The sequence below is a fragment of the Lepidochelys kempii genome, chromosome 1 (assembly GCF_965140265.1).
Source record: "Lepidochelys kempii isolate rLepKem1 chromosome 1, rLepKem1.hap2, whole genome shotgun sequence".
NCBI lineage: Eukaryota > Metazoa > Chordata > Testudines > Cheloniidae > Lepidochelys > Lepidochelys kempii.
The window spans coordinates 151,276,630-151,304,579 of record NC_133256.1 but is presented as its reverse complement, the minus strand read 5'-3'; the positions used below and the strand labels follow the sequence as shown (position 1 = coordinate 151,304,579).

At 43.5% G+C, this 27,950-nt stretch overlaps 1 protein-coding gene across 1 annotated transcript in view; it reads right to left on the bottom strand.

Annotated features, from left to right (window-relative positions):
- TSPAN7 (tetraspanin 7) overlaps window positions 1–27,950 on the bottom strand; it is a 193,253-nt gene that overhangs the window by 7,187 nt on the left and 158,116 nt on the right. Inside the window, exons 3-6 of the mRNA XM_073358333.1 lie at window positions 27,621–27,695; window positions 20,160–20,255; window positions 17,809–17,964; window positions 10,342–10,425 (exon numbers count right to left, since the gene is read on the bottom strand). Of these exons, the coding sequence (XP_073214434.1) occupies window positions 10,342–10,425; window positions 17,809–17,964; window positions 20,160–20,255; window positions 27,621–27,695 (411 nt within the window). The remainder of the gene's footprint in view (window positions 1–10,341; window positions 10,426–17,808; window positions 17,965–20,159; window positions 20,256–27,620; window positions 27,696–27,950) is intronic.

Below are 27,950 nucleotides of genomic sequence, written 5' to 3'. Positions count from 1 at the left end.
AGAATCACAGCAATATTCAGGTTACTCCCAAACCCAAAGGACCAGTCAATTGCACCTCAGATCTCACAACAAACACAATGCTTGTAGCCAATCCTATTATAAGCTATATAGAGATTTATTAAAAAGGAAACAAGACTTATTTACAAAGTTAAAGCAGGTAAACATACATACACAAATGAGTTACGATCTTAGGTTTCAAAAGGTAATAGAAGGTTCTATAATAAGCAAGATCTACATGTCCTTTAGGGATACTCCAAGCAAAGCAGCTGGAAATCCCTGGCTTACGCTTAGAAAACCTTGCCCCCAGAGTCCAAGCAGCAGCCCAACCCTCCTTGCAAGGGTTTCCCCCCCCCCCTTCCCTTCTGTGTGCTCTGAGCTGTGAACTTAACTGGTGGGAGGAATTCACTTGCATGACTCCTTCATGGTGGGGAAGACCAGAACAAATTCCTTTGTTCGCTTTAATGTTCCACAATAGTCCATGTGGTGTCAATGGGCCACATTGACTAGGATGGCTAGGATGTAACACATTGTTGTTGGCTAGGATGTAACACATTCTGTTGGAGACCAACACTGTACACTAGTTGATCTCTCTCTGCTGCCTGGTGATTTGCACAGTCACAAAGGCGCACAATACAAATACTTAAATATTACCTTACAATATGGGATACAGGTGCTATAAGTGAATTTAATGCATGCAGCAACTCACAAGCATTCAGTAAAGTGTAAACACAAAACACATTCTTATATCATCTTAATGCCAATTTTAACAATACTAAACATTTAGGTGAGCCAGACTGATTGCAACTATGTGATTGTCAGTGTTCAGCTGAGACATGGGGACCTTGGCATGAGTGCTGGCACCTGGTCTTCCAGAGTCACAAACCCCATGTCAAGTTGCTGAGTAGGTTCGATATTTGCTATTGTCATTTGCTATTGCCTCGGGATCAATGAAGAACAGGCCTCCATTGTGTGTAGCACTGTACATGCAGGGTGGTACACAGTTTCTGCCTCAAAGAGCTGACGATAGTAGATTTTATACCAGACTTGTGCATATCATCAAAAACAGGAGAGCCCCTTTATTGAATGAGGGAAGATTGGTGAGGTGTAATATCTTTTATCGAACCAACTTCTGTTGGTGGAAAAGACAAGCTTTTGAGCTCCACAGAGCTATTCTTCAGATCTTCTTTGTTTTATTGAATGGCAGTGGAAATACACAGATGTCACAAAGTCACCAACAGACCATTTTTCCTGTAGGCGATGGTGGTATATTGGTACCTGCTCCAGAATGCTGCTGATTGGCCAGGAACCCCCAAGCCATAATAATGAGAGTTCTAGCTGAACGGGGAGAGTAGGTAGTATATAATCTCTATTTAAAAACCTGTCTGATACTGAATTTGGGCCACAGATCACTATTGTAATCATCCCCCACCACAACCTTCTTCCTGCATTAGATTTCTGGGACGAAAGGGAGGGCAGGAGGAGGAGATGTCATTTTAAAGCAGAACGCTGACAAATAATATGCCATTAAACGTAGTAGACATCTCCAGGTCATCGATGAAGTTTGTTGTGTTTCAGAGATGGCATATGGACTTCCAGTAATGACAACGTTCAGCTTTACAATACTTCCCAGGATATGGTAATGTGTTTATACGAGATGAACATTTAAAGAGACAAATTTACTCAAATCCATCCTCCATAAAGCAACAGGTTGGCTTTCCACTGAAATTCAGATTACAAGTGTGTGCACCTTCTGACCTTCAGGCTATTGATTTCTCTTTGGCACTGCCTAAATGCTGTTTCATACCTTTAAGGGGTAATGTTACCATCACATAAACTCATGTATTTCACAGAGCATAGCATAAAAGGGGCAAGCCATTATATAAATGGACTTTGTACAGTGTCTCTGGATATTACTAAGATTTGTCCATACAAATGTCTCCACCTTTTCCATGATAACAAGTGTTACATTAACAAGTGTTAATGAGGAGAGGGCAGGAAAAAACAGAGAGAGACTAGAAAAAAAGAATTAAGGATTTTGAGTAAACAGTACAAAGAACATACGTGCTGGTATGGGATGCTAGAAAGATTTAATTGTCACTTACTTGGTCAATCATGGTTGTGCCATTTGGGAGCAATTTGGTTATCATAAACCAGCTAGTCAAAAAATCTTTATAAACCTCCACATCTTTACAGTCTACTTACACACTCTTTACCCACAGTACAACAAATAATAAACTAACTCAAACAGCAAACAAAAAACCAACAACCACCACAAAAAAACTCTTCCCCTTCTCACTGCATCTCCACACAAACCCTTTCCTCCACAAGAAACAGTCACATTTATCCACCTTAGGGTTGGTCTTCACTACGGAGCTAAATCTGCACTGCTGCCATCGATGTAGCGGCATTGATTTAGCAGGCCTAGTGAAGACCTGGGGGGTGGGATAGCTCAGTGGTTTGAGCATTGGCCTGCTAAACCCAGGGTTGTGAGTTCAATCCTTGAGGGGGCCATTTAGGGATTGGGGGCAAAAATTGGGGATTGGTCCTGCTTTGGGCAGGGGGTTGGACTAGATGACCTCCTGAAGTTCCTTCCAACCCTGATATTCTATGATTCTATGATTCTAAGACACACGCAATTGATGTGAGAGTGCTCTATCCTATCGATTTCTGTACTCCACTTCAACGAGAGGCGGAAGCAATGTCGGCGGGAGAGCGTCTCCCATTGACATAACAGCGTGGTCCCCACAGTAAGTAGATCTAAGCTAGGTTGACTTGAGTTACGCTACTAACATAACTCAAATTGTGTCGCTTAGATTGGGAGGAGTGGTAGATACACTGGAGTGGAGGGATAGGATACAGAAGGACCTAGACAAATTGGAGGATTGGGCCAAAAGAAATCTGATGAGGTTCAATAAGGATAAGTGCAGGGTCCTGCACTTAGGACGGAAGAACCCAATGCACAGCTACAGACTAGGGACCGAATGGCTAGGCAGCAGTTCTGCGGAAAAGGACCTAGGGGTGACAGTGGATGAGAAGCTGGATATGAGTCAGCAGTGTGCCCTTGTTGCCAAGAAGGCCAATGGCATTTTGGGATGTATAAGTAGGGGCATAGCGAGCAGATCGAGGGATGTGATCGTTCCCCTCTATTCGACGTTGGTGAGGCCTCATCTGGAGTACTGTGTCCAGTTTTGGGCCCCACACTTCAAGAAGGATGTGGATAAATTGGAGAGAGTCCAGCGAAGGGCAACAAAAATGATTAGGGGACTGGAACACATGACTTATGAGGAGAGGCTGAGGGAGCTGGGCTTGTTTAGCCTGCAGAAGAGAAGAATGAGGGGGGATTTGATAGCTGCTTTCAACTACCTGAAAGGGGGTTCCAAAGAGGATGGCTCTAGACTGTTCTCGATGGTAGCAGATGACAGAACGAGGAGTAATGGTCTCAAGTTGCAGTGGGGGAGGTTTAGATTGGATATTAGGAAAAACTTTTTCACTAAGAGGGTGGTGAAACACTGGAATGCGTTACCTAGGGAGGTAGTAGAATCTCCTTCCTTAGAGGTTTTTAAGGTCAGGCTTGACAAAGCCCTGGCTGGGATGATTTAACTGGGAATTGGTCCTGCTTTGAGCAGGGGGTTGGACTAGATGACCTTCTGGGGTCCCTTCCAACCCTGATATTCTATGATTCTATGATTCTATGACCGGCAGCTGTAGTGTAGACCAGGCCTTAGCTCCCACTGTTTCCCATCTTCTCCATAGTAATATGCTGTAGCTCTTATCTACTTCTTACTTACTTATTTATTACTTCTCTTTATACTCCCAGTTCTATGGTATTCAGCATTTTGAATAAGAATGTTCAAACAACACATAAATGTGCAAGTCCCAGGCTCCCATCTGAATTTGAATTTTACCCTATTCTTTATCTCCTTTTCTCCAGATTTTCTCCTGGCAGTGCCAAACATTTGCCCGGGATAAACCTCTGGTCTGGCCAAGGATAATCTGAAAAAGTTTGCAAATTGTTGGGAAACACTGAAAAATTTAAATCCTTCATGATGAAGAACGATCATTCTAGTGGTCAAAAAATCATCTGAACATGTGCAATTCAATGTGTGGTGTGTTCACATCTCTGCCATGTGGTTTCTAGTCTCATGTCCAAATCTATGTATAATCTGACCATTCAAGCCCAAGTGTAGCAACTTCCTAACAGTCTTGGTTACAAGGAATACACGATGACTTGTCTTACGTACTAGATCACAGGAGTGTTGTAAGGATTAATGGTCATAAAGTGATTTGAAGATGTAAAATGCTATAGCCTGTAAGTGTTCCCTGTTATTACAAAGTACAGAAACGGAACAATGATTTCACCTCTACTTGCAGGTTGGGTCTCTCTAGGTCATTTGTGCTGTTTCAGCCTCACAATGTGTCCCTATTTACGGCCATAAATACAAATTCAGTCCTGCGTTTGACTAGCCAGGGACTCAGCTGCTGGAGCTGATACTCCAGTTTTCTCCATGTGGAATGACACTTCACCTTTTAGCTCCTTGATTTCTCTTGCTGTGTTCTCAGTCCTCAGTGTTCTGGGCACACAGCTCTCCATGCTCTTCTGGAAAGGACTGAGTTTACCAATCATTGTGGCATTAGTTCTTCTGATTTCACTGGCTTCATCTAAGAATGTCTATGAAGTTTTCATGTCCTGGAGTGTTTCTGCCAAAAAACCTGTTCCTCTTCCTGACCAGCATCCATTCACAGCTGTTTCTACTCAGCCATTCTGTTCTTCTCAGACAGAGGAAGCTGTACACTCAAATCAGAATCAGGGTAATAGCTTTTACAGATTGTCCCTTTAAAAAGGGGTATTTTTATGAATGTACTTTTTAGAGCATTTAGGAATATTTTTTCAATATTTTCAAATCCAACAGAAACTCTGCTTTGAGTCTGACACATTGGCACTGAGCAAATTGACATTTCAAACATTTCTTATTCTCCTTAATGTATTTTCAGCCAGGCTGTGGCCCAGCTTTCTTGTCGGTGGGTGCAACTTCTGTCCCAAACATGAGCTATGGGCACAGATCTGAAGAGTTATGCCTCCACCTGAATTGTGCTCCCAGTCAGGTGCAACTACTCAACTTTCTGCTAGAAATTAAATTGCAAGTGCTAAAATATACGCACAAAGTGGATGCTGCACTGGATTAGAGGGAAACCAACCACAGACCCTTAAATGAATCGGTATTGTGCACTCTGAAGGATTGATTTTTAGTACGTGGACTGTACGCTGTCTCTGCATCCTGCAGAGAAGCTGGAACAATATGGCTCTAAAGCTGCACTACAATCCCCTCCTACTTAATGAGTAACTCAATGGTAATTCCAACCTGAAAAGGCTATCCCATGTCCTTTAAACCAACATCTGCACTGTAGTTTTCCACAGGCAAAAATCACTCCTCTTAAAGGCGACTTGGACAGTTTTTATTTTATGTTGTCCAGTGTATGGGGATCATTTTCATGAAGAGCACCTGCTAAACACAAGTTATTCCAGCTGAAAATCAACGTCAGACTTCGATTCCAAAAACAATTTGCTTTTTTAAAAATTATTATTTAAACCTCAACAAGCAAAGTCTGGGCTTCCCAATTGTGCAGACATCATCAGTCCCAAAGCAGCTTTTCAGACACTAATTGTGATTGAGAAATCATGCCAGAGTAATAAGACACATCATACCATTACATCAACTTTTTCCATTTCTGAGAACTGGTACATTCCTTATACTAGTCAACACCTAACAAATTATGCAAGGGAAAGGCCAGCACAACATGCTCTACTGCAGAAGAACAAAACAGTGCAACTTGCCTTTTACTTGATTAAAACTATTCTAAATAGAAACAGTGAAACCTCACCTAAAGCTGTATCTCTGCCTGCTACATTTCTGTTAGCCCTTCTTATCTGAAATCAGTCCAAGGATTCCCTTCTTATGTGGATCAAGCAAGACAGATTAATAAGTAAATGGTAACCAACTTTATTGTATTCTTCACATATTAGGCTACATTCAGCTGTCTGCTCCACCAGGCGTAGGGGCTAAGTGAGGTAGGGAGTCACTTCACACACACAAACAGGCCAGATAGACTCTACAGTGCACAAGTGTGGGCTGGGAAGTATGCCTGCCTGAGTGTCATGCCCCCACCTCCTTAATGGTGTAGGGGTGACGGCATGCTGGAAGTGAAGAATGTCTAGCCCCCCCAGTTGGCTGGAGTGGAGACTGCCATCAGCAACAAATACTTGCCAGCAACACATCAGGGTGCACTTTACACTTGCTTGGAGCAGCAGCAAAGTGCATTTCACATTGTGTTGCCTGCAGCCTGTCATGATAAATCCAGCCAGTGCTAGCATGATTCTCATTGCAGAGGATGCATTGGTCTGCATCTCTGTTCTTCTTTGCTGCCCTGTCCGATTCCATCAAAGACAGAATTTAGCCCATAAATTATGGATTGCCTATAGTAAATATCCAGACAGGTCAAAATTCTGACAAACAATCCCAGTTTGGCTTCTTTCTATATTGTCCTCCTAGCTGCAAACAACTTCCAGCCAAGTTAAAATGCTACATGTAAAAATACAGCACGCACTACAGATTCATTAAAGATGTGACTAGGCTAAAGCAAATTTGGTGATTTATACTTGGTCCAGATCCTTATCTATAAAATATCCTGCAATTTGCCTCAATCCTGTAGGGCTGAATAATCCAACATGTTACCTCCCGAGTCCTCAAACTCTTTTGGATGGATTTTTTAAAGATATCAGCACTGAACACAATTCTGACTACCTAAAACCAGATTCAGATAGAGTACAGAGAGCACTTTATAATGGTGCCATCAAGGTTAGGAACAAGAACAAGTTGACTACTACTGGTTGTCAAGAAGTGAAATACAGTAGTAACAAGTTAGTGTTATCACATCTTCTGGCTTCTTAAAGTTCTAATATCTGAGGGTTTGCTGTATGTCTGTTTGAAGGATGAGTCAATGCTTTGAGATGGTTCAGGTACAACTGACCATCAGCACAGAATGCAGAACCAAAGCATGAGGTTTCCTCACAATCAAGACTCAGACAAGAAAATGTTAGTGTGGTTCTTTAGCAAAGACATCATGGTCTTCTGGTGACAAAGAACAGACAGTAACATCCAAGAGAGAGTAGTCAGTCAGAAGTCTTAATCCAACTAACCCAATTCAGGCTACCTGAGCCTGGGTTTCTGTGGATAATGGATCTGCTAAAAGCTTTCCTCAATACTTGGAAGCAATTATACTAAAGAATTTAGAGATAGGCTCGATTCAGCAAAGCAATGAAACTTGTTAATAGGGATTTGACTAAAATAAAATCATAGAAACATTGCCCAATACGACAATATTCTAAACTAAATAATGCTCAAAAATACTGAAGCTTACAACCATGGCACAGTACAGAGAATTCTTTTTCTTGAACCAAAACATGTAGCCATGCATAAGTCACTCCTAACTTCACTCCCCCAGTTTTAACAAAGTCTGTTCACACTGTTGAACCTCTATAATGGACAGTCATACTCCCTGTTACAATTTGCCACAGAATGACAGGATGTGCAAGTCAAGCAAAGAAAAGAGAAAGGGGCTACACTGTAGTAAACTACAGTCAAAAGAGGAGAGTGTTGCTGGTCTTTTAGCAGATGAGAGCACGGTCTTCACCTGCAGCACATTGACTGAATTCATGTGTTTTAAGGTGAAGCAGAATAAACTCATATGGCACTTCCCATTTTCAAAGCAGTGCACAAATATTTTAAAATGTGGTGCCTCATGCCATCAAAAAGGTTTACACTTCTAAAAAGCCTGATGCTGGATTTTTCACATTAAATGACCAAAGCAAATGCCAGGTGTAATGATAACTTTCAAGTGTAGTGTTTACAGTCAACCTGCTCCGGGTCTAGAAGAGAGAAGGCAAATACTCGCTCAGATGGAAGTAGTTTAATCCCATGAATGTGCATGCACCTCACTGTCCTGTTTTGGAAATGGTTTGGCACTGGGCTTCTAAATGTGGTTTTCTTTCTCCTATTTCTGCACATTTTGAGGGGATTCTCACCATTCGAGGCAAGTGATTACTACAAAGAAGGATCAAGATTTTGTGGAAGATGCAGGTAGTATTCCTGGTTTTCACTGGTGTAAGCACCATAAGCAGCTTTCATAATTTAGAGCGGTCCCTAGGCTTCTTTTAACTAGTCTTTGCTCCTTTTCGACCCAAATAGCTAGTCAGAGTTTGGGCTCTGGGGATGTTCCAGCTGAAAGTAGAAACTGATGGAGTCTGGTATTTTCTTTGATGGAATCTTGTTTATTTACAAGGAATGCATAAAATCCTGCTTCTCTGAGTGCAGAAGGAACTGAGAACAAAATGAGCAGTTTCTTAGGGCATGGCTACACCTGCAGATGTAGAGCACTTTGAGTTAAACCAGACTTCGTAGAGCGCAGTAGGGAAAGCACTGCAGTCTGTCCACACTGACAGCTTCAAGCGCACTGGCATGGCCACATTTGCAGTGCTTGCAGCGGCATTGGGAGCAGTGCATTATGGGCAGCTGTCCCAGCATGCAAGTGACTGCAACGTGCTTTTCAAATGGGGGTTGGGGGTGGGGTGGAGTGTGACAGGGAGTGTGTTGTGTGTATGTGGGGGGAGAGAGAGAGTGGGTTTGGGGGGGCTGAGAGCATGTCAGCATGCTGTCTTGTAAATTCGGACAGCAGCAGACTCCCCTTCCCCCTGCCTCTCTCTCTGTCTCACATACAGCATTCCACACTGATGGCTTGCTTTGTCTCAGAGTAGATAAGCAGCCGGCTGTCAGAAACGGAGCTTTGAAAGGGCATATCTGCATTCCTGCAGCGATTCCAAAACAATGACAAGAGCGGCCACTTGACTTAAGGGGATTATGGGATGTTTCTGGAGGCCGATCAGAGCGAAGTAATGCAACACCTCGTTCATACTGACGCCCGGGCGTTGCAGCCGAGGCACATCAAATGTCATTCCACTTGCCGAGGTGGAGTACCAGAGTGCTCTAGCCGCAGAGTCAGAGCCCTCTATGTGCCTTGCCAGTGTGGATGGGTAGTGAGCGAGGGCACCCGGGGCTACTTTAATGCGCTGTAACTCGCAAGTGTAGCCAACCCCTTAGCTTACAGCCCCCAACCCTCTCGTCAACATCAGACTCAAAAGCTCTCTAGCTTTTTCCAGGGTCACACTGTACTTAGAGGACACTGCTTGGCTTTCTTGCCTCCCCCTCCCTCCCTCTCTGTACTTCTGTCCTCTCTTTCTGTGTGATCTCGACATGCAAATACCCTACCCAAAACAATATTCAGTCAAAAACTCCTGGGCAGGTTCACACGTACCTTTTGTTTTACATTGGAGCTTATGCTTACAGTAATGTTAATTGAAGGGTAAATTCATACCTATCAATCTCACTGGGGTTTTAACTCAACCCAAAATTTCACCCAGCTCACAACAATAAGTTAGAACTGTCACTAGGCTTCTTTAACCAATGTCAGGGCCAGGGCAGTTTGAAAGTCAGGGAGCCGTAGCCAGCTTCCTAGTGTTCCCTGAATCCTCCGCATGCCAAAATGTATCATGAAAAGTGTGGCTTTTAGACTGTGGTTTTGGCATCTTTCTCCTTACAGCTGTGCTGTTGTTTTGTAGCTAGGGAAACTGAACTCCTACGTTGATTTAAGGGGTCTCTCCTCACAAAAATCAAAAGGTTTTGTTTTTGTTTTTTTTAGACAAGTTAGCAGAATGAACAGAGTTTTAACAAAAAGAAAAGGAGTACTTGTGGCACCTTAGAGACTAACACGTTTGACAGTTACTTCTCTTCCACCCTGAACTTTTTTCTTTTTACAGTGAAGCTGAAATAAGCAAATAGTTTGGGTCACCACATAAAAACCAAACCAAAACAAACGAATTTAGCCTGGCTCATTCAAAAACTATGTTCTTATTTTAAAGATCTTTGAATTTTATAACAAGATCTTTAAAAAAGAAAGCCTGAAGAGTGAAAAGCCTATCCAACATAAGGATCAGCTATTTAGCTTTTGAGTTTTTTATGCTCCATTTAAAACAATGCTTTATTGGGTTAACCTCTGTTTGACCCAACAGAGGGACAAGTGATTTTCCTTGAGCTAGTCATTAGTTGAATCATAACTGCATATTCCCAAGGAGAAACTGCATTTAAGTTGAAAAAAGAAAATCAATGAACAGATGACCAAAGGACTAATAAGCATTCTAAGCTCTGTCCCTTATTATAATCCTTCCCTGAAGTCAGGGGAAGAAGAAAAGAGAGAAAAAACCCACCTAGTTCATGTAATATAATTGTATACCTGTGAGAATGCAATTCCAAAAGCCACTCCAGCTATGATTCCCATATTTGTCTCCATAAAACTGGTTACCAGATCATAACAGCCCTGTAAAACAAAGACAAACATAATCAGCCTTTAAGCGTGTGTGCCCCTTCCCCCATTTCATTTGGCTTCAGTCAGAAATTGGGTATTTTTATCATGACTTCCAACAACATTTTAACTTATTTAATAACTATTCCTGTTAAGTGATGAGTGTACCCAACAATCGTGAAGACAGAAGCAGTACGTTTTAGAAACAAATTTTCTCAAATGGGAAAGACATCTAATGTGATGCTGTAATAAATAAGACACTGCTGTATTAAGGAAAATCTTTTTGATACTAAAAAAAAAAAAAAGGCGGCCTCAATAGAGTTGATCTGAAAACAAAGCAGAACCTGACAAGTTACAGGCAGTAGAAATGAATCATGATTGCTGTGACAATTTGGGAATATATCTGTACAATTTATGAATTGTGTGAGAGATTACGAACCCTTATGAGTACGTCTATACTGCAATCAAAGACTCACGGCATGGCCATAGTTGGCCCGTGCCAGCTGACTTGGGTTCACAGGACTTGGTTTGCAGGGCTAAAAATGGCAGTGTAGACATTTGGGCTCCACCTGGAGTCTAGGCTCCAAAAAGCTGCAAGGGGGGTGGGGGGGGGTCTCTGAGCCTGGGCTCAAGCCCGACCTGGAACATCTACATTGCTATTTTTAGCCTCACAGCCCAAGTTCCGCAAGCCTGAGTCAATTGACCCAGGTTCTGACATTTGGCACTGCAGGTTTTTAACAATATTGCACTGTAGACGTATCTTATGTGCCTGTGTCAAGCTGCAAACTCCATTCTGAATGCCCAGCCTTTTGCCTTCGCTATGGTCTATTTGTCTCCACATTGATTAAGATGCCAAAGGCTGGTGGCAAAAGAACAATAGAGGATAGTTTACTCTAAGACCCTAAACTGCTGGAAATCTATTCACTCTTCTAGACAACAGACGGTCCCTACGCAGCAGAACTGGTTTAGTAGGGGGAAGTCACCTTGGCAATGAAATCACCTGGTAGGGATTTGTGTCCACAGGGGGAAGCTGGCATGGGTGTCACCTGGGCCAAAGGTTTCAAAAGGGCAGGGGCTGGTCTTCTGGGTGGGGAAGGGGCATTTTCTTCAGTTCAGTAGGGAGAAGCAACCCAGCACATACCACCTCCTGAAGCAGTGGACTCCCTACCTGCCTGGACCTAGATGGCCCCCCAAGGACTCACAAGAGAAGGGTGAACTAGTGAGGGACATTGCAGTTTAAGATGCTTATTGTTTGATACGAGCTGTTCTCTCCTCTGCTTTTATATGATTAAGTAAAAGCATACATGTGTTAGACTCTGTGCAGAGAGTGCCTCTCTGTGCTAACTACTCCACAACCGTTACATGCCCCTGAGAGTTACACAGTAACCAGAAGCTTCACACCTTTGAGGGGAGTTCTGGGAGAAGGGTGTGTTTAAGTAACTGGGGCATCCTGGGGGTCAGCGCTGGTGCTGGGGGTCAAGGGCATGTGGGCCGAAGAGCCCCATATCTGGGAAAGGGATGACAGACTGAGTTAGGGCTAGGAAATGTGCCAGACAGGCCAAGGGAGAAACTGGTGCTGCAACCTGATGAGGCTCCAGAAGCTTGAAACACCCATGGGATCCAGAGCAAACGAGGCCTTGATTCTGCTCATTGCAGTTCTAGTGCCTGGCCAGGAGGGGGCGCTTTAGCACCTGTAACACTAGCCTATTTCGGAACATGCTGCTGTTTAAAATAAGCATGGCTTGGATGTGTAGGGAGGTGTCCTGCCTGGCAGTGTCCCTCTAAAGGTACCAGGCATGGTCTGGAATGGTTTATTACTTTTAATATATGACAGTACTGAAGGTTTGGGGTTTTTTGGGGGGGCGGGGGGCGGTTCGACTGTTTCCTTGAGTTTTTTTTTTTTTTTTTTTTTTTTGAGAGGAAAAGAACAAACAAGCCCTCTCCCCCTTCAAATACACATTTCTGGTCTACAGTCCAGACCTCGATCCCATCAGAGCCACTCTCCCCCCACCTCAATACGTGGCCTTTAGAAGTTAGGGTAGGAGGCAGAGAATTTGCATGCATAGGATGTCCTTCTCCTGGACATGCTTTTGAGATCCGTCTCTCTTTCTCAATACATATATTTTCTTAAATTATTTTTTTCCAAAATGTGCTTGCAATTAGCTTTTCCAGTTTCAGGTATTTAAAGGAATCCAAGTCACTAACTGAAAACCACAGGAACAAAGAGTCCGTCTTTTCCCCCTGATACAAACCCCACCAAGCCACACACAAAACAATCCATCTTTTCTCCCCAAACCCAGCAAGAACTTACTCTCAAACTGAGGCCACTCGAAGCGGTATTTTAGGGTAGATGTTAGATCTGTGTCAGTTCTATAGGAAGCTGAGACAAGAGTGAAATTCTACTTGGCTCCCCTTTCTCAGTCTTGACTCCAGCACTGCCAGTGTGACATAGGCACAGACTCTGTGGGTGCTCCGCGGCTCAAGCACCCACAGGAAAAAAAAATAGGGGGTGCTTAGCACCCACCGGCCACAGTGGCTCCAGCCCGGGGTCTGGCTGCTGATCAGCTGTTGGGCAGTGGGGCCCCTGGGGCTGGCCGAGGATCAGAGGAGCTGGCAGGAGGTGCTCGGGAGGGGCCTTAAGAGCAGAAAGGACCTGGGTGGGTGGACCTCGGGGGAGGAGGTGGGGCGGAGCACCCACCAGGAAAAAATAAAAGTCAGTGCCTATGCGGTGTGATGAGTCTATTCATCATACAGATGCAAGTGAATAAACAGGCTCCAACCCTGCAAACTCTTAAGCATGTTCTTAGAGGATATCAGGGCCTTATACTGCACACTAGTGGTCAGAAGAAGAAGAAAATGCCCTTTGTTAAATGTAGGCCATTCATGACCTAGATTACATGATTTCTTGAACCTCTTTTGTAATATGAAATACATTTTTTTTTAATCCTCAGAGTAATGAAGTGGTAGATAAAGTTAAGAGTAACTCAAGAGCAGGGCAGCCATAAATCAGTTATGAGATGTTTCAACATACATATTAATCCCTAATTACATCTTGCAGCATTATACTATACATCATTTCAAGGTTACTCGTTTAACATATCAAGCAACTATGGTTGTATGTCCTAAATATTATGAAACGAGGCTAGATATTTCAAACAATTCTTTCATTCTGCCAAATGTGGCTTCATATTTTTCCAGGCTTTCCCAAAGGTTCACAAATCTATTCTGTTCAATAGCCAGCACAAGATGTAACAGCTAACAGTTATGGTAATTTGAGAGAGACTTTAAGTCTTACTTGTTAAAAAATTCATGCTAGTAAGATATCTTTACTCATTCTCCTTGTTTGTAGAATGGTTTTCCAGGACAGCATACTTTACTGTTTCTGGCAATTTATTGTATGATTATGATTTAAGTGCTCAGTCCTTGTTGTTCACACTCAGAACTGGTGCACCCTCAAGAGCGGTGCAGACATTACCAAACAAACCTGAAAAATTCGGTATATCATAATCATGCAGCTATTGTGCGTGTGTGTATGTGGGGGGGGAGAGAGAGCGCCACAGGGGAATCCTATTTAGCAACTATCACTTCATTTGCATCCCTATTCTTGTTCCTTTATTTTAGAGAAAAATAATGCTCAGCATTTGTTTGTAATGCACTTTGGTTAGCGAATCCTAATGACATCTCAGAGTTAGCCTCATTTAATAGATGAGGAACCAGACACAGAGATTTAGGGCTAAATTCATTCAGCATCACCATACCTAACTTTTAGGTGCCTAGGAAAAAAACACTGGGATTCCAAAGCCTGGGTTAGGCATGCAGGTTCCCTATAAAATGAATGGGGAGAGATACGTGCTTCAGAATGGTATTACAAAAGCCAGCGTGCTAGGTGGGGAGCAGCCTAAATTAGCCAATGGAAGAGAGGTGTCCCAAGCCCCGCCCTTCTTAGGAAGTTTAGTGCTTAAATCAGATTGCAGGGAGGCGCCTCCCTCTGTTTCGGATTTACAGCTGCCTTTCTTGGCATCAGGTGCCCATGCCTTTTTTTTCTTTTTTTTAAATATACAAGACGCTGTGGGGTGGGGGTGGAGACCTCTCTCATAACTTTTAGCCCAGTGGTAAGGGTAGTCACCTGAGATGTGGGAAACCCTTGGTTCAAGTCCCCCCTTTATCTCAGGGGGAGCAGGGATCTGCCACCTGTCAGGTGAGTATCCTGGCCACTGGGCTACAGGGTATTCTAAGGTGGGGCTCCCTCAGCTGTTCCACTGTGAATAAATCCTGAAGAAGTCATTTGGGTCAGAGAGAGAGAGAGAGAGAGAGAGAGAGAGCACAAGAAAGCACACACATGAGGATGATGCTGTAGCCTGGCAGAGCACTCACCTGGGAGGTGGGAGACCCAGGGTCCTGTCACCCTGCTCCAATGAATTTTTTAATGATTTATTCACAATGGAACAGGAGACGGGGAGACTGAGGGGGACCAACATCTAGAGAGCCTCAAGTACTCCTTTTCTTATATCCCAATGGCGAGGGCACTCACCTGACAAATGGCAGATCCCTGTTCAAATGCCTTCTTCCCCTCTGAGGTGGAGGTAGCAATTGAACCAGGGGTCTTCCCCACCTCAGGTAGGTACTCTAAACCCCTGGGCTAACAGTTGTGAGGGAGGCTGTCCTCTCCCTTCCCCTGCTGTTCTGTGCATGTCAGCATACAGGGCCCAATCCAGCAAGCGAGTTCTGAGCACACTTAACAGATCGGGCCCCACAGGCCAATCAGGTGGAGGAAGACATATCTTCTTTTCACGAATCGCTCTGTGACTTAAACGTCCGGACACCTACAGTGAGGCTGCATCGATGTGTTCGGATGGAGTAAAATAAGTGTCTAAAGAACTTTTCCTGGAAAAAGTCAGGCATTGAGAGAGTTTAGGCACCTACACGCAGATTTCAAACAGCTGGATGGGGGCTTTGTGAATTCCAGCAGAGTCTGATTCTGGAATCTAGGCACCTAAAGCGACAGTTACATGCCTAGGTCCTTTTGTGACTCTAGCCCTCAATGACTTCCCAAAGTCACTTAGCTAATCAGTAGCAGAGGTGGTAAACACAGTCCAGGAGTTTCTGACCTCCAGCCGCGTGGTCAGACCACTAGAATAGGCCTCCATTGGTAATTCATTTGTACTCTTTGTGATCTTTTAGTAACTTATTTTACTTAACCTTTTTTGAAGCCTGTTCCTATTACTGTTTTTTGAAGATGAGGGAAAAGACTGCATTTCAAATGTATTTAATCTGTGTGTGTGAGAGTATGAGAGAGAGGGAGAGAGACCTCTACAACAAAGGGACCTGTATGTCCCCAGTCCTGCAAAAAAAAAAAAAAAAAAAAAAAATACACAGACGAGTATCATAAATAAGGTTAAGATTTTATCACAGTTATTTTTAGTAAATGTCAGGTCACAGGCAATAACCAAAAATTCACGAAGCCTGCGACCTGTCTGTTCAGAGACCATCAAAGCTGTTCCTTCCCTGTAAGCTACAGTACTCGACCAGTCACAACTCCTTTTGCTTTGCTTTTGTTCCTATTCCCCTACCATCTCTCAGAAATAGCCCACCTTGTTCAAGTTTCTTTGAGCAACTCAAAGATCTGGGACAGCTCCCAAGCAGAGAGAGTTCTTTAAGTCTTTGATTTAAATGGCAACTGAAACCGATTTCTCAAATGTGGACAAGACCTTCAAACTATCTGTGGACAATTCTGTCAAAATAATCAAGTCAGCTACTTCAGAAATAGAGACTCTATGGGTAAGGGCTGGTTGAAAATAATAAAATTAAAGATAAAACAAAGACTGGACCTCTGTGAAGTGAGAGTGAATGCTGGTCTACATAGGGGGGCAGGTTAGGTCGGTATAACTACGTCACTCAGGGGTGAGGAGTTTTCATACCCCTGAGCGATGTAGTTATACCCAAGTAAGTATGTAGTGTAGACCAGGTCTCAGTCAGAATTCCTCCTGGTGCAGCTCAGCCCCACTGCACTTTCCCCTCCTCCCTGTCTACAAAACACAGAATCTGGCACTAATTAATGAGTGTAAATTAATGTCTCTGCAAATCATTTAAACTCAGCCAACACAGCAACATTACATTGATGGCAATTATTTCAAGTTTCACAATAGACTGACATCATCCCTGTTCCAAATCCATTAGCACTGATTGGCTCACATTAGGCTATTATGACTGAAGGATAGGTTAGTGGAAGCTAATCCAGTATTATCCTTCTTCTTGGTATGGACTGGAAAAACACTCTATTTGACTGTTTTACAAAGGCAGAGTCGTAAATGTGACTTCAGTCCCCATCTCCAAGTCCCTGATGGACATGCAGTTGAGTTACAGTACCAGCTGAAAAAGATTAAAATAGAACACAACCAACCATTTCTGCATTTTTCTGTTACATACAAATAATTTCTTGTGTTAACAGTTACACTGGAAATACACGAGAAATGACAAGAGAAATAAATCATGAAACGTACTGGGGCGAATTCATCTCTGCTGTAACCACCGAAGTCAATGGGGTTATATCAAGATTTAATTTTGCATCAGGATTATTCCCTTTATGAACAATTTATTACCTCTCTTGAAAATCTTATGCAAAAAGTCAACAGGAAAGAAATTCTGTGCCAGCAATGAATGTCCCCTTGCACAACACAGTAGTAGGGGTGTATTTTCTATATGTTGCATTGTTTCCCTTTTTCCCTCTTTTCTTCACATTTTCTGCATTTTTATTCTATTATTAATTTATTTGTTTTGCTTTCTCACTCACTCTCTCTCGATACTACTCTCCCAATCGTCTTTTTGAAGGTGAGGAGGGGGGGTCAATGTTAGCTCTGTTCTGCCTGCAGCAGTATAAATCCAATGAGATTAGAAGGGGCACAGCAAACATATCTCACTACCCCACAACGCTTCATGTCAATCATCCCTATTTTCTCTGTTTGGGCTAACTGTTAGCATCCAATGCCTGAAATTTCTGACAGAACACAAGTTTGGGGGGGGGGAGAGGGGGAAGTCAGTGAGAATGAGTACGGCTGATTGACATAAGTATCGAGGTCAGCTGCATCACTTCTGTGTATTTAAACAGTTTTGCCAGCTTTGCCTCTGTGCAAGATGCTGTACCTGACCAAATGTGATGGGAACGGGAAGTGAGTTCACATCCCACCGGTTGGGTTTCTGTGTCTGCTTGTTTCAGAAATGTCAATTTAAGCGTTTGGTGGCAAGCAGTGGGCAATCTTATTCACCTCTCCATTCCCAGTTTCAACACTCTTCATATCGCTAGGCAGAAACCGCACTTCAATGACACTATATGTAGTAATGTGCAAACTAATTCACCAGATGGTTGCATCTCAGTTGCCTTTGGCACACAGTGGCCTGTACCTTCTGGTTCACTTTAGTGGCAGCAACAGTCATATTGCGCAGATCCTGGGGATTGCAGTCACTGGCGTTCATGCAGCAGCTTGGGGGAATACCGTGTTCAAAGAAGTAAGGGCTCGTGCTCCAGTTGGTGTAGTTCTGAATGCCACAGCATCTTAGCTACAAAGAAAAAGTAGATAATAAAAGAAGCCAGTGTTAAAAGAAGCATAGGAATAATTTCAGATCTTACCTCTCACAGTGACGTCAGACCAAGGGTTCTCACTGAGACTTATTTTCCAAATAAGCCTGGGTCTGATTCTGCTCACACAGAAGTCAGTAGCTTAATTCCCACTTACTTCAGTGGGAACAGGATGGGGCTCTCTGCTTATACTGAAGAATGGAGTAGTTGAACTACTGACAAAAATAGGTAAGTTACCGTCAGCAAACACTACTATACTGGAGGACGGGGAGAAGGCCAACAATGTACCTATCTTTTAAAAAAGGTGCTAAGCATGATCCTGAGAAATCTAAATTGAAAAGCCTTCCCTTGGTAATAGGAAAAACATCTGAGAAAAATGAGAGAGTTATAAAGCATGTAGGGGGACCACAAAGAGAGACAAAGCAGTACAGGTTTAAAAGGGTGAATCAAGCCTCTCTAACTCATAAGACTTCGTTAAAAGAGTTAACAAAATAGCAAATAAAAGCAGAACTGTTGCGTTTATATTTTCAAAATGCTTTTGGAAGGGTGGGAGGTGTGTCCTATTCTAGTTTAAAAACTGGTAAAGCCTGTCAAAGATGAGGAATAATTGACAAATTCTCAGCGTGGCAAGATATTATAAGTGGGTGCCCTGTAGGACCAGTGCTACAGATGGAATGAACATTTTTCCATGATGGAAGAACTGACTGATGACGCAAAAGTATCTAGGTTAGTCAATAATGGGTAGGACCGGAAGTAACATTTAAACAGTATAACTCTGCATTCTGGTCACTTGATTTGGCTGCATTTATGTGGTATCCAGTATTAGTTTCAATTGTTTATCTCGCCCTGTTGTGATGTTTCCTCATGCAGAGCACTCTGGCTGGAAGGCTGTGGCAGTCTCCCACTTAACTGCCATAGAATCTTCTGTGGACCATGTAGTACATCCTGCTGCATTGTGACAGAATGGATTTCATGATTCCTGGGTGTCTAGTCTAGCCCCAAATATCTCAAGTGAGAGAAAAAGCACTGTCCTTTTGGTAATCTTGTTCCACTGCCAAATTCTTCTTATAATTAAAGCCTCACTTCCATTTTTAAAACCTGCTGCATCTTTTCCTCCACTATTGTTTATTCCGTCTTTGTTTTGGAAGGACAATAACCTGTTTGAAAACATCTCGTGGAGCAACTGTAGGCAGTCATATCTGTCCTTCACCGTCTTTTCTCCCAATGGAACATGCTCAGTTCTCTTAACCTTTCTTGATAGGTTTTATTTTCCAGGCCTTTCATTGTCTTTGTAAAGAGAACTGCTATAGGTTATCAGCTAAACAGGATGCTAGATTACCAAATCCTGATTAATCATGTTTGAATTTGTAAATCTTTATAATGCTACTGGCAGAGCCCCTTTAGAATAAGAACTGCTCACACTTTATGATCCCAACTAAACACCAAACAACTAAAGACTAGCACAAGGGCTTGTCTGCATTATAAAACTTGCATTGTGTTTAACTAAATAAATGTAAAATGAAGTTTCTACATTAAACTAGATCATCTTAAGTGTAATTTAGACTAGCTTAAATGAGTCCATATTAAGGGTTTGCCCCAGGATAACTAGATTGATTTTAAACTGATTATGTTACAAGGCTGTAAGTTTTCTAATACTGACCAAGCCCAAGATTCGGGGTGAACTAAACTGGTTTTACAAAGTAGCAGTTGTCAGCAGATGCCTGCTAGATGCCATGGCAATATAGTGTGTGAAATACTGTCTTCTGGTGGTGACTCTTTCTTCCAGGATACTGACAGTATGGTGTCCCAAACAAGAACAGAGCACCCTTGGATAGACTGGTTATTCTGTGGCTAGTAAATACCAAAGAGGCGATCCAGGCACCATTGAGGTCACCGGCAAAACTCCCACCCACTTGGAGCCAGCATTTCACCCCAGGTGTTCAGAATCCTGTCTCTCCATTCTAGGTATTGAATACTGGAACCAACACCCCGAAGGGCTAATCAGTAGCAGCTGTGGGTGTGGAAGGAATGCAGGCTGAAAATCGATGTAATCAGTTTAGCCCCTAAAACATAACTTACTACCACAGATGTTTGAGCCATTGGCAATTCATGTTTCGTGAGCAAACAAGAATAGATTTTGTTTACACCTTTTTACAAATAGCTATTTTAAACTTACACTCTGTTGTACGTCATCCACTGCGCGGCTTCGCTCATCATTGCCGTTGTAATTCTGGATAGCTTCAGTGTATGTCCTAAGGAAAGTGTCCTTGATCTAAGAGGAAGAAGCCAGAGAATGTGATATTTTATAATTGACCAGCATATGGAATGGGCATTTACATACACAAGCTTTCAGTCCGAGTCTTTCCAAAAAATTTACCCATTTCCAACCTTAGCAGGATAGCCAAATCAGAGCGAGTGTATGTTCCTTTTGCCACTCTTTCTGGAGTGTATATTCAGAGTCTAAAAAGCTCTCCTTTAACATTCACAAGTCCTTTTGATGGCATTTTAAGATTGCCACTTGCAACCATGGACTCTTTAAATAGATCACCAAATTGCTATATCTTTGAAAACAGCTGGGATGGATTGGGAGCTGCCCTGTGACAATTTATGAATACTATATGATAGTCTGGTTATTGGGGTGTTTACTGTATGAATATATTAGTTTAGCTCAGTCAGAAGGCTGACTTGAAAAACAAGCAGGATGGAAAAGCACAGCTCAAGACAGCCAACTCTCAGGAAAAACTTGAGTTGTTAAGGGACAATGTCAAAACTATTAGCTCTGATGATTTCATCTGTCTTGAGCCAACCTGCAAACAGGGGGCACCATTTAGGAGGGGCAGAGGGGAGCTTCATAAAGGAGCTCTGGCTCCTGGTTCATGTCCTAGCCCCAGGCAGAGCTCTTAACTGCCCTGCAGCCTGAGTGTGCAATGTGAGTTCATCAGGGGAGAGGGGCTGGTCTCAGCTCCTGCCCAGGGGCAGGGAGTCAGTATTTTGTTTACAAACAGAGGCAGGGTGATTTTAAGATAAGAAAGGGCTGGTAATTAAATTACGGATCTGGAAGTCCTTAGATGAGCTGGTAAAACAGGGATTCCTCTAGGGGAAGGGGGCCAGGGGAGAAGGAGGGTGTTGAAGAGAGAACGCAGGGGACTCAGACAGTGTTCCTTCTAATTTTTTATGTCCATGTGTGGAATGAATTTTATTATGTGCACCAATATGGAGGTGATGTGTGACACATGACCTTCATATTGGTGCACATAACAAAATTCATGTGGGGGGGCCGAGGGGTTTGGAGTGTGGGAGGGGGCTCAGGGCTGGAGCAGAGCGTAGAGGTGTGGGGGGGAAGGGTGAGGGCTCTGTGGTAGGGCCGGGGATGAGGGGTTTGGGGTGTGGGAGGGGGCTCTAGGCTGGGGCAGAGGGTTGGGATGTGGGGGGATGAGGGCTCTGGCTGGGGGTGCAGGCTCTGGGGTGGGGCTGGGGATGAGGGGTTCAGAGTGCAGGAGGGGGCGGAGGCTGGGGATGCGGGTGCGGGCTTTGGGGTGGGGCTGGAGACAAGGGATTTGGGGTGCAGGCTGCCCCGGGGCTGCGATGCCGTGAGAGGACTCCCCCCAGCCCACTCTCACTGCAGCAGCTCGGGCCGGGGAGGGGCTCATCTCTCCGGCAGCTCCGGTGGGCCTGGGCCAGGCCAGGCCAGGCCAGGCCAAGCCAAGGGAGGGACTCCTCTCCCCTGGCTGCAGCAAGTCCGGGGCAGGTCCATGCTGGGCCCGGAGAGGAGGGGCACCTCTCCCTGACGCAGCAGGTCCATGCTGGGGGAGAGGCATCAGGGCTTAATAGTCAGCTGTGCAGCTTAGAGGGAACTTAGGACTCAGAAGAAATACAGCCAAGCCCTCTGAGCCAAAGTCACATCAGAAAAGAGGGAAATGTGAGGGGGAGGAGTGAAAAGAAGGGGCCAAAACCCAGGGAAGGGATAGCAGTGGTATAGAGAAGTTCCCCCTCTGCCTGTGGTACCTATGTGGCCCCATCACCGTAGTATCTGAGCACCCCACAATGTTGAATTTCTCCTCACAACCCCTCGGTGAGGTAGAGCAGTGCTGTTATCCCCATTGTACAGATGGGGCACTGAGGCACATAGACTAAAGGCCAGATTTTCAAAGGTATTTAGGCACCTAGTGGGATTTTCAAAAGCACCTAGAAGTTTAGGTTCTTTGTAAATCCCACTAGCTGCCTCGCTGCATCTTTGGGTGCCTAAAACCTTTGAAACTCTGTTCCTAAGGCAGGGGCCTGAAATCATACAGGAAGTACATGGGGGGCGTAGAATCCAGGTCTCTAAGGGCCGACACCCTATTCACTGGACCAGCCGCTCTCTTTGCTGCATGCTGAGGATGGAGGGTAGGGGGGAAAAGAGGACTGATAGCTGGGAGCAAAACCAAGGCAGCCAGTTCTCTGAGACTCCAGGAAATGGTCCCAGGCAACTGGGAAGGATGTCATGTTGACAGCATGAAAAGCAGCACAGAGGTCAAGAAGGATGAAGAGAGAGAATGAGACTCAGATGAGAGATCACTTAACTGCAAAGGAGTGGCAGGTTCTGCCCCATGCTGGGCCATAGAGCAACAACTGCTGCGCAATTTTATATTGTAACTGAAAACCATTTTGTTCTGTCTTTTTTTTTCTGAGTTCGAGAAAAAGAAGGAATGAGAAAGCATCGTATAAATATCAGATATGATACATCAAATTCTGAGGGTTTCAGCTGTATTCAGGTCAATTCCAGAACAAAGAACAGTAAGTGCGTCCATAAAGTCGACTATTATTGTCATGATTTGTATTGTCCATAATATTGTATTATCGAGTCCCGAGCCTCTGTTTGCCAGAAGCTGGAAATGGGCGACAGGGGATGGGTCACTCGATTATTACTTGTTCTGTTCATTCCCTCTGGGGCACCTGGCATTGGCTGCTGTTGGAAGACAGAATACTGGGCTAGATGGACCATTGGTCTGACCCAGTATGGCCCTTCTTATGTTCTTATTCACTGACACCATCTGTGTGCGCAGCGTTGTTCAGAATATGCCAGAAAGCAAAGTCCCTGAGCCAATGCATATAAAATGTGTAGCCCTGGATAAGATGGCTCAGATATTTATGTATGAAGTGTATAATTAATGAGCACGTGTTATTATATATGAGTGGATTAGAAGTATTACCTGATTAAGGACTGGAAGATTTGACCCTCCAATTTTTTTCAAGAGAAAGAGCTGCCCAGAGCCCTTGTGCCTGTTTACTTTCCTTTCCTGTTTGCAGTGTGCTGATATACCTCAGAAGACTCCATTTTTTTCTCAGCTTTAAAATATGGAATTTTCTTGGTGTTTGGTTTTAAACATTCTCCTGTGAGAACTGCAACTCAAATCACTGTAGTGTTGTTCTTAAGAGCTTTCTGGAAAGTAACTAGTTTTTAAAACAGAAGTGAAAGCAGTGTTGCCAACTCATGATTTTGTCATGAGTCTAATGATAATTATTGTTTTCCTTAAAGCCCCAGCTCCTGAAGTCAAGTGGAGATGTGATGATTTCAACCTTCATTCTTAAAGAAAAAGTAAGTTTCTAGCCCTCATGGCTGTGGAGAAAGCTTCAAAATGTGACCCCAGTGCACCCTAAAGGCTCAAAAAGCAGAAGGCAAATTAAAAAAAAAAATCTATTATTTTTACATAATCTTGTGATTTTTAAGACAGTCTCATGATTTTTGGTGAGCCTGACTCATAATATTTAAACATTTGGGGTTAGCAATAATGTGAAAGTGACTTAAAAGCGTCAGTTTCATTCCTGTTTAAAGTCAGTTTCTAGTTTATTATTTGTGGTATGATAACACCCCTAAAGTCCCACATAGGTGCAGTATAAACTCATGGGACTTATTCTAGTAGAATGTTTCCAAAAGTTAAATGATCTATTCCAAGCTTAGTGAATAGCAAAAAGTAAGTAGCCTAAATTATATAAAATAAGCTAGATTTTTCTACAATTGTTTCAATTGTTATAGTCAAGAGTAAGAATATACTTTAACATTTTAAACCTAACTAGTGTCCCTTAAGTGATTTGACACAAGATGTCAGAACATGTTAGTATTAGCACTAACTGGGTCTAATATTTATTTAATTTTCTTTTTTATATAGAAATTCATGTTCCTGTCAGCTAATTTCTAAATTACTGTCTGCAAAAAACCCTACAGTTTTCAGGTGCCTATGTAGCCCCTGGGATCATGGTTAAAGTTGCCTTCCCCCCAATCTGAAATGACGCCCCACCCACAAAACCAGTTTGGACCAGGAAGGATCAAAGCTCGGAAGACAGAAGAACAAAAGAACTATAGCAGATTTTAAAAGGGACATTCTCTTTTAAGCAGCATGGACGGGGGGCGGTGGGGGAGGCTGTGTGAAGGGAGGGAGGAAAGTTATTCAAAGAGAAGAAGAGGGAAACTCAGGGAGCTGCTGGGAGAAGCTAGGCTTACTTAGGTTATCATCAGAGGATGGGGAGACTTTAGGTAAGATGTATATATGTGTACTCCTTGTTATTTTAAAACCCTGTCCTTCCAAAAGCCTTGTTTCTGCTGCTAAAATAAGCAATACTTTGCTTTCAGAAGGCTGTCTGATCACTGTACACCACTGGTCACCAACTCCCTAGAGGGAAGAACTGCAGTTGGATCATAGTTGGATCTGTTTAGTAAGCATGGTTGATACATACGTCCTGTAGCCCAGGGAGAGGTCTAAGAGTGGGAGAATTGCAGACTTCCATCTGGGACAGGTAAAGGCATGAGGTCTGACAGCGGCAGGGATGCATTCATAGAATCAGTGAGAGGACAGAGGTGCAGCTAGCTCTGCAACCAGGAGAAGATCACACTGTGCAAATGAGTTCATCTGCTAAACAGAGGAACGTGTCAAACAGCTGGAAGTGTGATGTGAGAAGCAAAAGCAAAAATGGAAGTGGAAATAGGGAGAGTACAGAGTATTAACTAGCTTTCAATTTTCTGCTTTATTTCCCCAAATTAATTACATGTTTAGGTTTGCAAGGGGATACTTTGAGGAGTAAGGGCCCATGGTATGAAAACCTAAAGGAGCGATTTGTGCCAATGTACAGGAGGGAAGGTGAAGTATAACCTGCCAGTTCTCTATTAGATAAAAATAGCTAGAGAGAAGAGGAATTCCACCTTCAATTTGCCTTTTGTGTGCCGGCAATATGAGGGAGGTGAGCTTTGTGCAGAAGTAGGGGGCATTAAAAGGCAATGCCAATCCCATTGCTTGGCAGCAGCACTGATTCATTGCAGCACTGGAGCCCTCTGGATAAGGAACTACTGCTCCCCAGGCTAGAGAAGTTCAGGAATGTCGCAGAGAACATGTGAACTGGGAGGCAAGCAGAGCCTGGTGGCAGATTCAGGAGGTTGCCTTTTTTTGATCTTGACAAAAGATTGCCCATCCTTCCCAGCAAAAAAGAACAGGCATTTCAAAATCAAATCGGGAACCATCTACAACTGGTGAAGGTAGACACAAGAAACATACGGGGGAAATATCACAGCCAAAAAGGACACTCTTTCAGCAGAACAGGGTACTAGAGGACTACATATGGCAAAGGGAAAAGAGACAGAAGGACAGAAATTACTCCTGGGGGAATTCTGCACCACTGCGCAAGCGCAGAATTAATGTCCCCCACATATTTCACCCCCCTCGCCCCCCAATAATTGATTCTGACAGGGTGGCAAAGGAAAATTGTAATTATACCTTTCACCCACCAGGTGCTGATGTGGCACCAGGAGAGAGGGCAGCTGGCTCATGGGCTGGAGCAGCCAGCCATGGAGAGGAAGGGGTCAGAGGCTGCCTTCCTCACAGCTTCCTGCCTATGGAGCCAGGTGAGGAGGCAAGGGATATGGGGACACACACACACACACAGACAGAATGGGGCACACTGCTTCTGGGGGGTCACAGGAGCTAGTAGAGTGATTACATTGAGTCTAGGGATTCAAATAATGTTTTAAAAAAGTAAACGTTTAAACTATTAAAATTGTACTGGTTAAACATTTAACCGTTAGGCTCCGCTGCAGCTCTGCGCGCCCGGGATCCTGCTGCTGGCCCCATGCCGGGGACTCCGTTCGCTGCCGACTCCGTGCCTGGGGCTCTGCTGCTGCCCTGCGCAGACCTGAGGGCATGGGGCCAGCAGCTGGGACCCTGGGCTGGCAGCCCGGACCCCAGGGGTGCGGGGGTGGGGTGGAGTGGTGCAGGACCCAACAACCCTCCAGGTTCACTCCCAGGCTCCTTCCCAGCAATTACTTCCCTCTCCCTCAGCTCCTCCATTATCCCTGGTTTCAGAGTAACAGCCGTGTTAGTCTGTATTTGCAAAAAGAAAAGGAGGACTTGTGGCACCTTAGAGACTAACCAATTTATTTGAGCATAAGGTTTTGTGAGCTACAGCTCACTTCATCGGATGCAAGACTAACACAGCTGTTACTCTGAAACCTGTCATTATGCAAGGCACTGCATTTAGCCGTATGGAGTGGAAATCTATCAACTGCATCCGATGAAGTGAGTTGTAGCTCACGAAACCTTATGCTCAAATAAATTGGTTAGTCTCTAAGGTGCCACAAGTACTCCTTTTCTTTTTCCATTATCCCTGACTCCCCCAAGCCTTTGAACTGCTTTTGAGGGGTGCGGGAAATATGTTTGTGTACTGTAGTTTAAATGAATTATTACTCAAAGTTCTGTGTTAATATGCCTAGTAAGGAATCTATTTTTCAACAAACATTTCCTGGATCTTTTTTGTTGTCTGCATTGTTACGGACATACTTGCTGACAGGTATTTTGAAATAAACTACCAAAATAAATGAAACTGGTGTGATTATAGTGTGTCATTTTGACAAATAAAAGATGCAGAATTTTAAAATATTGTGCATAGAATATTAATTTTTTTTGGTGCAGAATTTTTAATTTTTTGGCTCAGAATTCTCCTACGAGTAAGACGTGAGGAAGAGATACTATAAAGTTACTGTCCTGGTTCAGTTTAAAAGATGCATGAGATCCTGGGCTTAAAACAAAGACAGTTCTAGGTAAAATGGACAAAGTAACAATGCCGCCACAAATTCAGACTGTATTGTTCTCACAAGGCATCTTTCTAACTAGTTTCCTATCTCTAGCTATTTCTAGCCTCACTCTACTCTCAGGACAGTGGCACACTGGAAAAGAAAAAAACGTTTTACACAACATCAAGGAAACTAGTTTGGTTTGGCTTTGCAGTCTCAGAAATCCTCTCTGCATTACACAACCAAATGCCTCCCTGGCTGAAGTAGCTGTATCTAAGCAAAGTATTTAACCTATTTTGCAAACCTCAGCATATGTAACAGGGTAAAGAAGATCTTACAAGATGGACATATAAAGAAAGATAGCTCCAGAGTAAATATCAGACAGCTAAGACTCAAAGCTTTGGCTAAATCCCTTCATTTGGAATCATATCAATTTTTAGAGGGCTGCACGTATTACTGCCGAAAAATAGCTACATCACTCATGATGCATATGGAATTGCTGAAGTCAACAACCAGTATATTGTACATGTTCTGAGAGGCTTCAGCAAATCCTGCTTAGAGAGGCAGCGCCATTTATAACCTAAATTCATTTCCACTCACCTCATGGCGAAATACAAATCCTGAAATGCCAGCCACTAGCTCTGCCAGAAACACCAGGGACAAGAACATGGCATACTGAAAGCAAAGAAACAAGATAAAACACAAGTCAGAGTGAGGGGCAGAGTTGTGTCTGAACCTTTTAGTTCTTATGCAAACAATTCCGAGTTTAAGCTTCTGCCTCCAGATTTCCTCTAAAGACAGGAAAAAACTAATGTTTTTAGAGGGCGAGATATAGGACACCTTGCATGTGGTGTAACTACCAATAACTGCAGGACATTCTCCCATTATTAGGTTGTTTGATGTGCATAAAATGACATTTCTTGACAGTTG